Below are 14,882 nucleotides of genomic sequence, written 5' to 3' on the forward strand. Positions count from 1 at the left end.
TCGAACAAAAAAAATAGTATTACTTTTTTTAAATTTGTATTGCTATTTTTACGATGATTTTATGATTTTGGATACATTTAGAACTGAGAAGTTAAACATTGAGTGCTAGTTGATTATTTATTTGTTTATTTACTTCCTTGTTTTATGGAATGGCCGCTCTTGCCCTTTAAGAGAGCTGTGTGGCGACATGAATGAAACGCAGCCATTCATAAAAATAAAAAAAAAACATAACGGACGCGCGTCAGAGCGGCCTCGAAGACGATTGGCTCGCCCGTTGACTGACTCCGCGTTGCAGCCAATGGGAGAGCAGCACCGGGTCTCTGGTTCAGATCCAGCGATCGGAGCTCTTCATTGAGAAAAAAAAAAAAATCCACAGGCGAGTTTTTTTTTTTCTTCTTTCGAGGAGCTTTCAAGGGATGTAGGGGAGGACGTCTGCGTTTCCAAGAAACTTCACTTCCCAAGTGAGTGCTGCATTTTTAATAAACCCATTAATAAAAATAGCGCACATGCGCGGAGGCTTTTTTTTTTTTTTTGGGTGTGTGTGTTGCTTTGTTTTGTCACATCAAACCGCACCGTCGCGGTTTTGTGTTGCTGGCTTTGCGAGGGGAGGCAGACACGGGCAAAGAGGCGAACGCCATTTTCTGAAAATCAAAGGCAGCATTGCGTCCATTTGCCCCGGCGTCTGTCCGCGCTGCACTGCGGGCCTCTCCGTGTCTGCAGCGGCCTGTTAGCGTCGTGAATCTTGGTAAATGTATCAATGGTGAGCTTCCCCCCCATCCCCCCCTCTCTCTCTCCTTCTCCCCTCCGTGAGGATCAAGTTTCAGTTCATTGAGAAAAACAAGGAGGTCCCACGATCCCTCGCTGGTCTCCTGTGCGTCACTCCGGATCCCATTCACCAATCTGTAGTTTATTGTTCTATTAAATCTCGACTGAAGGGGTTAAAAAGAAAAAAAAACGGCACTAATTGGAGTCGTGTGGGTTTTTATTTTTTATTTTTGGTGGTGTGTTCATCATTACAGGAAACCGACCTAACTTAAACTACAACGTTTCGCTTGTTGTTAACGCGATTAGTGTTGTAACAAAAGCAGTTTGAGAGGTGTTGTTTACCTACGGAAGCCGTCTGCGGTCATCAAAGGGCGTAGAACAAGAGTCTGGTTTGTGACTTCCTTTTGTTGTAATCACGAGATAAGGTGTGAGAGCTTTTATTCTCATGTTGTTGTTTGATTCACTTTTATGGCAAGAGCCTGATGGGGCACTTTAAAAGTATATATATATATATATATAACATTTAAAAAAGGAGCAACTATAGTAGTTGAGTTAAAGTCTTGATGGATCAGAAACTTGTGTTAAAAAGAAAATACTACAATTAAAAAGTACTGTATGCAGGATTTTAACAATCGTGATAACATAACATATATATACACAGTACAAAAAATAGTCAATTGTAATTATTGATGCATTAATGTCACTTCCACCACTGCTCATTCTAATATAGACAGCGTACTTTTTGAGTTGACTTTGTTTTATTCTTTAAAAGCTGTATAGAATTGTCTTACACATAGTTGTTAGTCGTGTTCAGGATATTCAGAAACTGATAATATACCATTTAATATCTTCCTATTATTTATATAAATCCACCAATTCTTCAGCAGGCTTCATTTGAGTGCGTCGTTCAACCACTTGATAACTCTTATCTTTCTTACTGTGTTTTTAAAAAGAAATGCATTATCATTAGTGACATTAAAACAAAATATTTACTCCAACTACGTTAATGATTAACGAACGAGTGCGGGCTGAAGAAAAAGACGTCACTTTTTTTTTTTAATTAACCACACAGCTGCTTTCCGTTTATCTCCTAGCGTCGCCTATTCAAACATCTCCGAGGTGCGCTTCCTCCTGCAGACCGTGTGCACGTCAGGTTTAATGTGCAGGAAGTTGCATAACGCTGTCATTGACGACGAGGCTTATATAGCCGCTGTAAACCAGCTGTGGGGTCATGGAGGTTAGAAAAGCGAGAAAAAAAGAAAGGATTAAATGCTAATAATGTTTTCTATATCTCCCTAAAAGTTTCCCTAATCTGTCCTCCTCTTTATTCCAGAGTGAAGACTCCTCCGACATGGACGGCTTTTATGACCAGCAGGTCCCCTTTGTAGTCCCCGAGAGTGTGAGTTTAGTGCACGGAGACATTTACATTCATGTTCACATATTCATATTAATTTAATTATTATTAAACCTCCAGAAATGTCACGTGGAGGGAGCGGAGCGATGTCTCAGCGACCGCAAAAGGAAGTTCATGGACACGGAGCTGGCTCAGGACACAGAAGGTAGGCTCATCATCAGGGCCACGTGTGGAAGAGATCAGCTTGTTTGTCCGCCAGAAAGCAAGTGTTGATATTTTTTGCCTGATAAATGTTGAGTGTGTTTGTGACTTTCTTTGCAGAGCTCTTCCAAGACCTGCTCCAGCTCCAGGAAATATGGATCGCAGAAGGTGAGGCCGGAAAGCGTGAAAAATGAAACTAAAGCGCGATACTGCACGAGAAGATTCGCGGTGCGAGGATCCGATGCAGAGTCCTTTTTAACGTCTTTTCCCCTCCGACAGCTCAGGTCCCCGATGACGAGCAGTTTGTCCCGGATTTCCAGTCCAATAAATGTGAGTAGCTGCTTCGCCTCTTAATATTTCTCGGAAGTGTTGCACAACAGAGAGCGAACACACACACATGCTGAATATATGACTCCCATCTGTTTAAGTCTTCAGTAGAGTGAGACCAATAAACAGCATCAAAATACTGATTCATTAACATTCATCTTAAACATTTCATGCGATTTAAATGCGTAATCTGAGACAATATTCCCCTTTTTTATTGTTGCAGAAGTATAAAGTCGCGTAATACTTTTTTCTAGTACCTCACTCATTTGGGTTTTGCGGTCATTTTTACTTCCAAGTGCCCTCCTTAAATACAACTGTTTGCTGGCAATACACTTTATGGACGGGCCAATTAAATGATGGAGGTCATGTGGTGCAGGAAAAAATAATAATGATGTCACAGATAAGACCTGACGGGTACGTTTAGTGCCGCTGCCTCACACTGCAGCATTCAGGACGGCTGAGATCAGATAGGAGGCTCAAAGAGTGTGAGAACCGTCGTTTATCCTCGTCTTAACATCCCGTCTCTGCATCTCAGTCACGCTAGATCATCTCAGAAGCACATTAAAAAAAACAAATTTTGTGTGTTTTGCAGTGATGTTTCACGGACCGCCCGTCAGCAAAGTGAAGAGGGAGTGCAGTCCGTCTAAAGACCCGTCCCCCTGCAGAACGCCCCACGCTGACATGTGCCTTTACAACTACAGGTACACAATACAAATGTGTTTCCTCGATTATTAGCAGACGTGTTTTTATATTTATTTTTGCACTACTTTGACTATTTTTACTGTTTTATGATCAATTTATTGAGTTATTTACTTTTTTAAATGTATTTGATGTGCATTAGTCTCTTTTATTTTAGTCTTTTTGATCATTTTAGAGCACTTTGATGCATCTGATTGGTTTGTACGTTGCTATATGAATTGATTGATTGAATTAAGGATGTCATTCGTCTTGGTACTCAGCTGCTTCCTGTTTTCTCTCCTCAGTTCCTGTGACAACAAGTCAGCTGGGCTCAAAGCTCCGGCACACTGTGGCTCCTCCCATCCTGCAGGACCTCCACCCGTACAGAGGCAGTTACACCCTTCTGCCCCCCAGCTGACCAACAACTGCCCCCCGAGCCACGCTCTCGCCCAAAGCCCCTCCCACCACCACAACCTCCCGCCGGCCAACCGAAGCCAGCAGTTTGCTTTGCCGCGCCCCCCCGCCGGCTGCCCCGGTTCATCCTTCACCACGGAACAAAGGTGAGTTGTTATTCGAGGTGATTTCAGCTGCGAACCAATCCAGTTCCAGCCCTCAGACCCCCCCCCTCTCGTGGTCCACGACCCTTTCAGGTTTCAGAGGCAGCGGTCGGAGCCCTGCTTGCCTTTCCTCCCCGCGGAGAAACCGACGAACGGGTACCCGTCATCGAGCCGCGACGGGCGACCGCAGTACCAGCGCCACCTCTCGGAGCCCCTGGTCCCCCAAGGCCCCCGGGGTTTCAAACAGGAGCTGGTGGATCCGCGATACCCAGAGGCGGGGCCCTCGGGTCCAGGTCTGGCCCGGGCCCCGAACGCTTTCAACCACGTCACAATCAAACAGGAGCCGAGAGACTTTGGCTTCGACTCAGGTGAGCGTCACATTTACCTGGTTTTAATATTCAATTACTAGGATTTGGGATTAAAATGTTCATATAATTTTAGTGGCGAGACCCTAAAGACACTTTGCATTCGTCTTCCAGAGGTTCAAACCTGCCAGTCGTCATTTGGGAAGTCGTCCGTCTTGTACCAGAATAACGGCGTCGGTGAGTTTGTGTCTTTTAAAAAAAATAAAAATCCGTTTTCGCGGTGGCGTCTGAGCCGGCAGGGTTTCTGATGACGATCCGTGTTTCTTCACCGCAGGTCTCGGCCATGACAGAGAGCCCCATTTGTACTACGACGACACTTGTGTTGTGCCAGAGCGACTGGAAGGTAAGATCCGATCGGGGGAGACTATTTATTTGTTCTTCTGCGTTGTGCTCACCGCGCCTTGTTTGACTCTGTGAGCAGGGAAGGTGAAGCAGGAGGGTTTGCCGTATCAGCGCCGCGGCTCCATGCAGCTCTGGCAGTTCCTGCTCACGCTGCTGGACAACCCGGCCAACGCACACCTGATCGTGTGGACGGGACGCAACATGGAGTTCAAACTCGTCGACCCAGAGGAGGTCAGTCGTCGCGGAACCCCAGAATTGAGTGAAAAATAGACAAAAAACTAACTCGTAGGGAGCCAGAAGACTTTATTAAATTAAGGAAAGAGCTGTAAAGCAAAAGTAAGAATGAAAGGATGGATTACAATGTGTTGCTTATTAATAATACATTAAAATATACAGGGTTGATCACTCGCTCCACATTCTAAAATGTGAATGTAGCCGCAGGCCTTGTGGACCGTATTGTATAATGTTTAATTAAAAAAAAAAAAAAAAAGACGCACTTTAATATGAATCCAGCTGGATGTTTTATTGAGTTTTTTTCCCCCTGCAGGTGGCTCGGCTCTGGGGGCTCCAGAAGAATCGTCCGGCGATGAACTACGACAAGCTGAGCCGCTCCCTGAGGTACTACTACGAGAAGGGCATCATGCAGAAGGTAAAGGCAGGTTTCACTGTTTACACACTTGTTATCAAGTCAACGGCATGTTTCATTTGTCATTAGAAAATGATGCTAATTTGATGCACTGGCCTCTGATTGGCTCGCCCTGCAGGTGGCTGGGGAACGGTACGTCTACAAGTTCGTGTGCAACCCCGAGGCGCTTTTCTCCCTGGCGTTCCCAGACAACCAGAGGCCGAGTCTGAAGGCCGACCCGGACGCCGCCATGCCTCCCGGCGAGGAGGACGGCCTCCCCCCGCCCAGCTACGAGGAGGAGGGTCCGTACCTGGCCGAGGGAGGGGAGCAGTGCGTCCAGGGACTGGCGTTCCCTGACAGCTACCCGTACTAGGCTCCAGGAGGCGTGCGATATTCTACAGGAGGAACCTGAATTACTGAGCAGTGTTGGAGATCTTTCACTTGTACACCCGCGTAACGCATGTCACAGGCAGGAAGAGTACGAAGGTAGATGTGTCTTTATTACGCAAACAAAAAAATATGTTTTTTAGAGCGAATTTCTCGTTTGTGAGTAAATGTAATTGTTAGTTTTGCTTATGAAACGGAGCGAAGGTTTTTTTTCAATTAAAAGAAAGTTTCTCTCAAAACATCTTTTTTTTGTTTACGTAATAAAGACGCATATCTACCGTAACAGAAGAGTTTATCAGAGAATTATTCCATTGAAAGTGAACCTCTCTTTTAGCCAAAATTATGAGTTTGTTTGAACTCACTCCTGCAGAAAACATGCAATTTTGTTGTTCTGATTGGGTTTTCCGTCGTTATGTTGAGTTAGGGTCACTCTTTACAAAAAAAGTTGATATAATTTGAGATGCAGAATATTTTTTTAAACAAAATTTCAAGATACGGTTGAAATCCTATGAAAAAATGATTGTCATATATTTTTAAAGTCCATATTTTGAGGACATAATATGACTGGAAAAGGTCACAACATTTAAGTTGACATTATAATTCACTAGTTTAAGAATAAAGTTAAACAATTATTTATAAATTTGTCATAACAATTGCAACTTAATTCTCTTTCTCTCAATATATAACAACTTTATTTTCTCAATATTACATGTTTAGGATCACAGACGTTTCCCCGCCTGCCACGGTGACCCTACGACCTGCTCGGTTGTAGTTTTTGTAGCGCGACCATCGCTGTAGTCCTCGCGTACGTGAACTCTGGGATTTCAACCAAAAAGTATCTTAAAACCACGCCCACTCCTTTACTAATTAAATTAGTTCCAATTGTTCTTTTTTGGTCAACCTTATACTGCTTGAAAGGGACACACTTGTATTTTCCAGATGTTATAGTCCTCCTATAAACATGTATATTGAAATGTCTTTTGTGTACTGGTTTCAAAGCTAATATTTTTGGCATTATATGGACTTGTAATTTTTTCCTAAACTGTTTTATGACAAAGGTACTGCTACTATTTTTCTGTAATACTGCCACTAAGATGCTAATAATAAGCATGGACTTTCTTACAACCGGCTCACCAGTCATTGTACGGAGATAGTTTTCTGCATTTTGTATAGTTGATTTGCTTCAATGTGTAGAAAAGGTGTATAATTATATATGAATATATTTTTGCAAAAGGCTGCATTTGCTTGACGTTGTACTACGAGCTGGAAAGTTTGGCCTGCAAACGCGTTGCATCAATTCCAGCCTCTTTCCAAGATGGATGACTTAAGAGTCCTGCAGATAAAATTGGATGCAAGTGTATGTTTTGATTTATGACCACGTGGTGGTTTTAAAGGAGGGGGGGGGGGGGATGGAGGCTGGAGAAAGACACTGACACTGGTGTGACGTCTACCCTCAGATACTGTATGTGTGCCTTCTGTTGATCTGTACTGATACAATAAACTATTTTACTCTTTTTCTTTTGCCTATCATTAAAGAAATGTCTTCAAAGTGTCTAAAGTGAAGCAGCAGCGCCCTCTGCTGTTTGTTGGAGAAGTGAAACAACTTACAGCATCTGGTATTTTTAATATATATATATATATCTTTTTTTTAAACATTTTTAGCCACATTTTAGGAGGGGATAAGGTTACGTATCTAAATCTAACAACTCATTATACCATTTTGCAACCTAAAAAAAAAGAAAATCTTATAGCCTGTCCTTGATACCATAAGAGGCCAAGGTTCACTATATATCACTATTGTTTGCATATGGTCCATAGGGACTAGTCACGACTAAAGTTTTGGGAAAGACACAATTGTCCCCACCAATATTGTGCACAATATATTTGCAAACTCATTCGTATTATTATCTATATTATGTCAGAAGAGTGAAAAATACATTTCCACGTTTTCCAACGAACCCTCGAGACACGATGCTGTCATTTAATTGGCTGAAGTGGAAACTTAACTTGCAGAAAGAGAGCTGGTCGGAGTCACGGTAAGTTAATAAAGCCTCATATTAGTATCTAATATTTGGTCTCGGCGTTGATATGTTGACCCTGTTGTGCTTTGTAGTTAGGAAAATGACACCAAAAAAGAAAAGAGATATCTGTAGTTTGTTCCGTTGTTAGCTTGTTAGCTAGTAGCAGGCTAACACAGTGCACACCTGCATCCTTTTGAGATGCAATCAGGAAACTCAGAAATCAGGTTGCGGAAGCAGCAGCTGGACCATCAGGGCTTCAGGCGAGGTCTTCCATTGATTCTGTGTTGTATTATCATGGCTGACAGTGTAAACATTGCCTACCTGTTTTAAATGAATTATTATTATGTTAAAACATGCAGTGTCCCTACCAATGGCCTTGGCTTTACAACCAGAATCACACTTGAGTTGTTACAGGTGTTGTCAGCTACGCTCAGCTGCATGAGGACACCCGAGCCACTAGGGGGCGATGTCGCACTGACATTTGAGTGCTCACGCCGTTGATGGAGACAGTCCTGGTTTTAACGCCTTAACATTCCTGTAACCTTGTATATCATTGACCTGCTTTTATTTAAAGCATGTTACGGACACTGTGTCAGGCCGGCGGCGCCGTCTTTAAGGTAAAGACGCTGTTTTATTGGACTCTTTAACGGTCTCTTTGTGCAGGTTAGCTCACTAGCTGCATGCTAACTTTGACGCTAACATGTTGATATTTGAGCTTCCTGTTATGTGTATTTATATTAATAAACACACAGACGACGTTACCTGCGCGAGACAGTGTGTTGCTTACGGTAGTTTTGACGTGAAATACAAAGCGTCACTGTGTACAGATATTACTTATTGGTCTTATAATAATTACTTATTATAAGACTCATTTATCCTAAATATATATTTTTTTCTTTTTCTTTTTTAAAAAATATATCTGTAACGCTACTGCATCACTAGTGCTATTTCAGTCCTTTTTTATAATCAATAAAATAAATACATTTCAGCTGCGGCATTTGGGAGTTACGCATTTTCGTAAATGACGGGGTGACGTCATTAACCGGAAGTGTTCCCCCACAGCCTGCACGAACACTTCGGGGGGGGGGGGGGGGGGACACAGAAATTAACCCAGAAGTTATTATTTCAATTAAAAGAATATTTTCTACAACATCAACAAGCCAAAGATTCACTCAGGGAAAAAAAATAAAAAATCATGTCACACATAACTTTAAAACTCTTGCAACCATCACCGATATGTAAAAATACCTTTTTTACAATACTAGCATTCATAAAACAACGGTCAAAATTGTATAGATCTATCTTATTAACCAGAAATTCCACCCTATCCATCTCTAACAATCAACTGGGTGCATTAATATTGCAACCCTCTGGAATTTTCTTGATGATCAGCAACCCCAGATTAAATATATTATTAAATAACGCAACAGCTTGCTTTAGGTCTGTTTTTGAATTTGTGCTTTTGCAGTCAAATTGAACTGATTTGTACATCACTGTGTGTCTCCTGTCGCTGCAGAACTCCCAGCGGACGGTACCCAGACTGTGGCCGACTCCAGTCCAACAACGATGGGCCTCCCGCTTACCCATGAACACTGTGGTGCTGTTTGTGCCGCAGCAGGAGGCCTGGGTGGTCCAGAGGATGGGTCGATTTCACCGCATCTTGGAGCCGGTAATTACGTTGTTTTTTTTTAATAGGAGGCTACTTTCTCTTTTTGTGGCTACATCATCAACATATTTGGTGTAAATTAAGAGTACTAACATAATTTATCCCAATCTTTTGTCCTTTTCTTCCAGGGACTGAACTTCCTCATTCCCATACTCGACCAAGTTCGTTATGTGCAAAGCCTGAAAGAGATTGTTATTGACATTCCAGAGCAGTCGGCTGTGTCCCAAGGTATGTTTTTTTCAACGTCAACAAACAGTTGTGGTTATTATTTGTCTATTTAACCATCGTCATGACTGAATTAACTGATGTCTCTCTGTCTTTACGCAGATAACGTGACTCTGCAAATTGACGGAGTCCTTTTTTTGAGAATCTTAGATCCTTTTAAGGTATGTTGCAAAGAAGAAGCGAAGAAATACTCAAAAGTACGAGCATGTTATTCTGTCATCAGTACCTGGTTGATTATGTTGGATCACATCAAATGTGCCTGACCTGAGGTGTTATTAGAAATAACTCATATTTTACCCATCAAATGGCAGAATACCAGAAAAATATGATGCCTAAAACATTTATTTAAATTTAGGCAGTTTGGGGCTGAAGTGACAGAACACTGGTTTGTAGTAATCCAGGAGCTGTCTTTCACCAGCAGGGGGCGCCAGAAAGCTGGATTATACACAAGACTAATGAGTTCTGTGTCTCTGCAGGCCAGTTATGGCGTCGAGGATCCAGAATATGCTGTGACTCAACTCGCTCAAACCACAATGCGTTCAGAACTGGGCAAACTCACGCTGGATAAAGTATTCAGGGTAAGAAACATCTGCACTGGCCGTGTGTGTATTACACTGCAGCAAAAATAATGATGCATGTGCGGTCCTTGAACCTGCTGCCTCTGGTCTTCAAGGAAAGGGAGTCTCTTAACTCCAACATGGTCCACTCCATCAACCAGGCGTCCGACGATTGGGGAATCCGCTGCCTGCGTTATGAAATCAAAGATATCCAAGTTCCTCCTCGCGTTAAAGACTCAATGCAGATGCAGGTGAGACGCATAACCATGACAACCAACCTTTGGCTTTCATCCCTATGATTCAGGGGTACTGCAATTAGGAATATTCTGTTGTACCATCTTGTTTTTAGGTAAGTAGTATTGTGTGTGTGTGTGTATAAAAGTGAGACAGTCAAAGACAACTTGAGTGTTTCTGATGGTTATGCAAACCGACAGGTGATTTTATTTTTTTGTAATTCTGTTTTGCTGCGTAGGTGGAGGCCGAGCGCAAGAAGAGAGCCACAGTGCTGGAGTCCGAAGGGACGCGAGAAGCAGACATCAACATCGCAGAGGGTCGCAAACAATCCCAAATCCTCGCCTCGGAGGGAGAGAAGGCCGAGCAGATAAACAAAGCAGCCGGTTGGTGCATTTTACTTCTCGCTCAAAAAGACTGGGATTATTCATCGACTCGCTAACATGCATGAATCATGTGATCACAAATGTAATTGAAGGTCTTGTTGTTGTAAGACCGTCATTATCCTAAATCCACAAAGCATTTAATTGCGTGCCTGCAGACTGTGTTACAAGACTACACAAGGATTTCCCCATTCAGACTTTAAACAAACCTGCGACCACATTTGGGGAGAAGCGAGTCAATGATGAAATGGGAGGTTTAAAGCCCACAATGTACTGCTCCTTTACACGCTGTGTTGTTTTAAGGTGAGGCCCAAGCTGTGTTAGCCAAAGCAGAAGCCAAATCCAAGGCCATTCGTTTGCTGTCGGATGCTCTGGCTGAACAGGTATGAAGTGGATATTATCGCCTCTTTTTTTTATTAAAGGATTAGTTATTCACAGTATTTTACAGTAACCACGATGTCGCTTGTGTCCCCGACAGAACGGAAGTGCGGCGGCCTCCCTGAGTGTTGCCGAACAGTACGTCTCCGCCTTCTCCAACCTCGCCAAAGAGTCCAACACTGTGCTTCTGCCCTCCAACACCGGTGACGTCAGTGGAATGGTCACACAGGTATATTGGTTTTACCCTTAAGAATATAAGAAAGGAAAAGGTATATATCATTATCACAATCAAGCTTAACTATTGCATTCTGCTCCCCTCAGGCCATGAGCATTTACAGCAGGCTGGCTCAACCGAGGCCAAAGGTTGAGAGCGTGAAGCTGGAGAAGGAGTGAAGAGCCTCAACCCGCTGTTTTGATGTGCTCTATCTTCGGCGCACAGGATGTCGTTGACAGAGGGAACGCTGGGGAAAGAGAAACATCACTTGTGTGCTGCATTTCCTTTCAATGGATGTGCAATTATGTAGTAAATCAAATATATTTTTGAAAGAAGTTGCTTTTGATGTTATAAAATGATTTCCTTTTATAAATACAGTTGTGATTATTTTTTTAATATATACACATATATATGTATATATACACACATACATGTGTATATATACATATGTGTATATATATATATATATACACATATGTGTATATATATATATATACACATATGTGTATATATACATATATGTGTATATATACATATATACACACATGTGTATATATATATATGTGTATATATACATATATGTGTATATATACATATATGTGTATATATACATATATGTGTATATATACACATATACACATATGTGTATATATATGTGTATATATACACATATATATACACATACATATACACATATATGTGTATATATGTATATATACACATATATATACACATATATGTATATATACACATATATGTGTATATATGTATATATACACATATACACATATATGTATATATACACATATGTGTATATATACACATATATGTATATATACACATATGTGTATATATACACATATATGTATATATACACATATATGTATATATACACATATGTGTATATATGTATATATACACATATATGTATATATACACATATACATATGTGTATATATACATATGTGTATATATATATACACACATATATATATACACACATATATATATACACACATATATATATACACACATATATGTATACACACATATATGTATACACACATATATGTATACACACATATATGTATACACACATATATGTATACACACATATGTGTATATACATATGTGTGTATATATATATATACACACATATATGTATACACACATATATGTATACACACATATATGTATATACATATACACATATGTATATACACATATATGTATATACATATATGTATACACACATATATGTATATACATATACACATATGTATATACACATATATGTATATACATATACACATATGTATGTATATACATATATGTATATACACATATATACATATACATGTATACACATATATGTATATACATATACACATATGTATGTATATACATATATGTATATACACATATATACATATACATGTATACACATATACGTATATACACACATATATGTATACACATATACGTATATACACACATATATGTATACACATATACGTATATACATATACACATATACATATATGTATATACACACATATATGTATACACATATACATGTATACAAATATACATATATACACATATATGTATATACATACATGTATATACATATACACATATATATACATATACATATACACAGAGACATACAGAGAGAGAGAGAAAATGATGTTGAGTAAAGTCTACTTACAAAGCCTGTCTTGAAGAAGTGTGCGTTCTCATCTCCAAGGATGACTGCTGTTCACTCTCCAGTCACATCTGTACTCAAACACACACAATTCGTAAGTGTTAAAGGACAATCAATTGACAGCTCTGAATGCAATAGCACTACTTTAGTAACCACATAAAGAACAATTACTTTGCTTGAGAAACTTACCCCGGGTGTTGCAGATATTCATTACGTTTCTGGTTGACACCCTCCTTGAACATCTCCAGGAAGCGAGGAGGAGATAAGCAACATCACTCAGCCAGAATCTAAAGAAAAGATGATAATTCAAGATTTAGTCATATTAGACCTACACAATAACAAACGTGGAGTACCGCTTGCTGTTGGGACACGGTGCCACTCGCTGTGGCTGATAGGTCACCCGGTTGTTGTTGAATTACTCCTCGTTCAACTTAACCTAACATTTCATCTTCATTCAATGACAGTAACATTGCGTAATGGTGCGTTCAGGGCACACGAGTGAGACAGCCACGGTTATTAATACCCACTAACATCCTGACTGCCATTTAAAAAATGCTTAACGTGACGTTATATGTTAAGTACGTTACTTTTAAATTGGTAAACGGATAAACTCCTTTTAGAATTTTGACTCGTTTCCCAACGAGGTCCCTTCCGTGACTCCCATGTTCCTGCACCGTGTACACTGACAATAAAAAAAATTCAAGCGTGGCCCTGAAAGATTGACATAATTATCATTGCACCCGCTAATAAGCACGCTAAGTTTGCGCAAGTTGTGGTTATATTTACACTGAAGCTCTTCTAGAGGGGTTACACGCGGTGGACTTGACGGTCCAGCTAGCTTAAACGCTAGCTAGCTTAACCGCTAGCTAACGTTAGCTTTCGAAATAGAAGCCGTAAAGTTAACGTCCAACCAATAATTAACATATGAAGAATATGGCGAAGAGACGACGAAGTTTGTTAAACAGATGAACGGTAACGTTTCATTATGAAGCTGAAACTTACCTTAAAATAACTTCACACAATGGCGCTTTCTTCCCGCTTGCGTCGTTCCGCCTCACAAAGAACGTCGTCAGAGCTCAACTGCGCATGCGTATTAGAGTCGAGCGCGGCCGAGCTTTGCATACGGGTCCTCACTCGTTTTTTTTTTTAAACTAAAGTTTACTTGAGATGATAAGTTTAATAACTTGACCCACCAGAAAGTGGTCTTTACCAAGTTTCTTTAGGTAAAATAATAATAATAATAATAATAATTTATATAGCGCTTTTCAAAACACACAAAGACGCTTTACATAAGGACATACAAAACAAAACTAAAGTATGCTCAACAAAGTAAGCAGAAATGAGTTAAGCTCACTATTTTTTTTTAAGAAAGGTCGCCAATTACATTTTACAGTGCGTCCAAGTGGATTTTTACAAAGGTCCATAGTTGTCATAAATGCACAGTAACCTCGTCAGGATAAGTGCAACTGCGTAGTTTCCCTTTCATAGGATATGATGATTTAACACATACCTTTCCATTCTTTTGTTATCCTGTGTAAAATCTGATCGGAGCTTTTATAATAATTTGTTGAGGCATGAACCTCAAATAGTTTGACTGTGAGACGCGCGAATTTCAGTTTGATTATGAGAAGGTTGGCAAAGTTTCTTTTCTATTATTTTTGTATTACTCTCACTTGACCTTTGACCAGGGGTTCAGTTGTATGTACCATACATAACCATCAGACTAGGCCTCTTGGTGCCACAGACTTCGACGTAACAGGATCAATCCAAGCTGATAAACCTCTCTCTCTCTCTCTCTATCATCTCAAATTCTTTGCTCCCAGCTCACATGATGAAATGGAGAAAGCAATGACTGGAATGTGGATTTTGGTTGCTCAGATTTCAACACATAAAGCGTG

General features: G+C 40.4%; 2 protein-coding genes and 1 long non-coding RNA gene across 3 annotated transcripts; 2 read left to right on the plus strand and 1 right to left on the minus strand.

Annotated features, from left to right (window-relative positions):
- Positions 1 to 356: 356 nt before the first annotated feature.
- Positions 357 to 6,836, plus strand: LOC117742577 (ETS translocation variant 5-like). Its single transcript, XM_034550086.1, has 13 exons — positions 357 to 461; positions 2,099 to 2,164; positions 2,240 to 2,324; positions 2,441 to 2,488; positions 2,600 to 2,650; positions 3,240 to 3,348; positions 3,631 to 3,885; positions 3,976 to 4,250; positions 4,362 to 4,424; positions 4,522 to 4,590; positions 4,669 to 4,820; positions 5,137 to 5,238; positions 5,354 to 6,836. The coding sequence occupies exons 2-13, from the start codon at positions 2,117 to 2,119 to the stop codon at positions 5,585 to 5,587; spliced, it is 1,491 nt and encodes a 496-aa protein (XP_034405977.1). The 5' UTR covers positions 357 to 461; positions 2,099 to 2,116; the 3' UTR covers positions 5,588 to 6,836.
- A 1,237-nt stretch (positions 6,837 to 8,073) lies between these two features.
- On the plus strand, positions 8,074 to 11,611 carry LOC117742772 (stomatin-like protein 2, mitochondrial). Its single transcript, XM_034550396.1, has 10 exons — positions 8,074 to 8,239; positions 9,139 to 9,291; positions 9,417 to 9,516; positions 9,616 to 9,674; positions 9,990 to 10,091; positions 10,187 to 10,321; positions 10,543 to 10,687; positions 10,988 to 11,067; positions 11,163 to 11,291; positions 11,384 to 11,611. Exons 1-10 carry the CDS (start codon positions 8,198 to 8,200, stop codon positions 11,453 to 11,455), a joined length of 1,017 nt encoding a protein of 338 aa, XP_034406287.1. The 5' UTR covers positions 8,074 to 8,197; the 3' UTR covers positions 11,456 to 11,611.
- LOC117743033 lies at positions 10,476 to 14,079 on the minus strand. The gene is made up of 4 exons (XR_004611063.1): positions 13,987 to 14,079; positions 13,174 to 13,271; positions 12,988 to 13,055; positions 10,476 to 11,523 (listed from the first exon to the last, which is right to left on the minus strand). It is a non-coding gene; the product is annotated as an uncharacterized LOC117743033 (long non-coding RNA).
- Positions 14,080 to 14,882: the final 803 nt, after the last annotated feature.

Source organism: Cyclopterus lumpus, chromosome 2, assembly GCF_009769545.1.
Source record: "Cyclopterus lumpus isolate fCycLum1 chromosome 2, fCycLum1.pri, whole genome shotgun sequence".
NCBI lineage: Eukaryota > Metazoa > Chordata > Actinopteri > Perciformes > Cyclopteridae > Cyclopterus > Cyclopterus lumpus.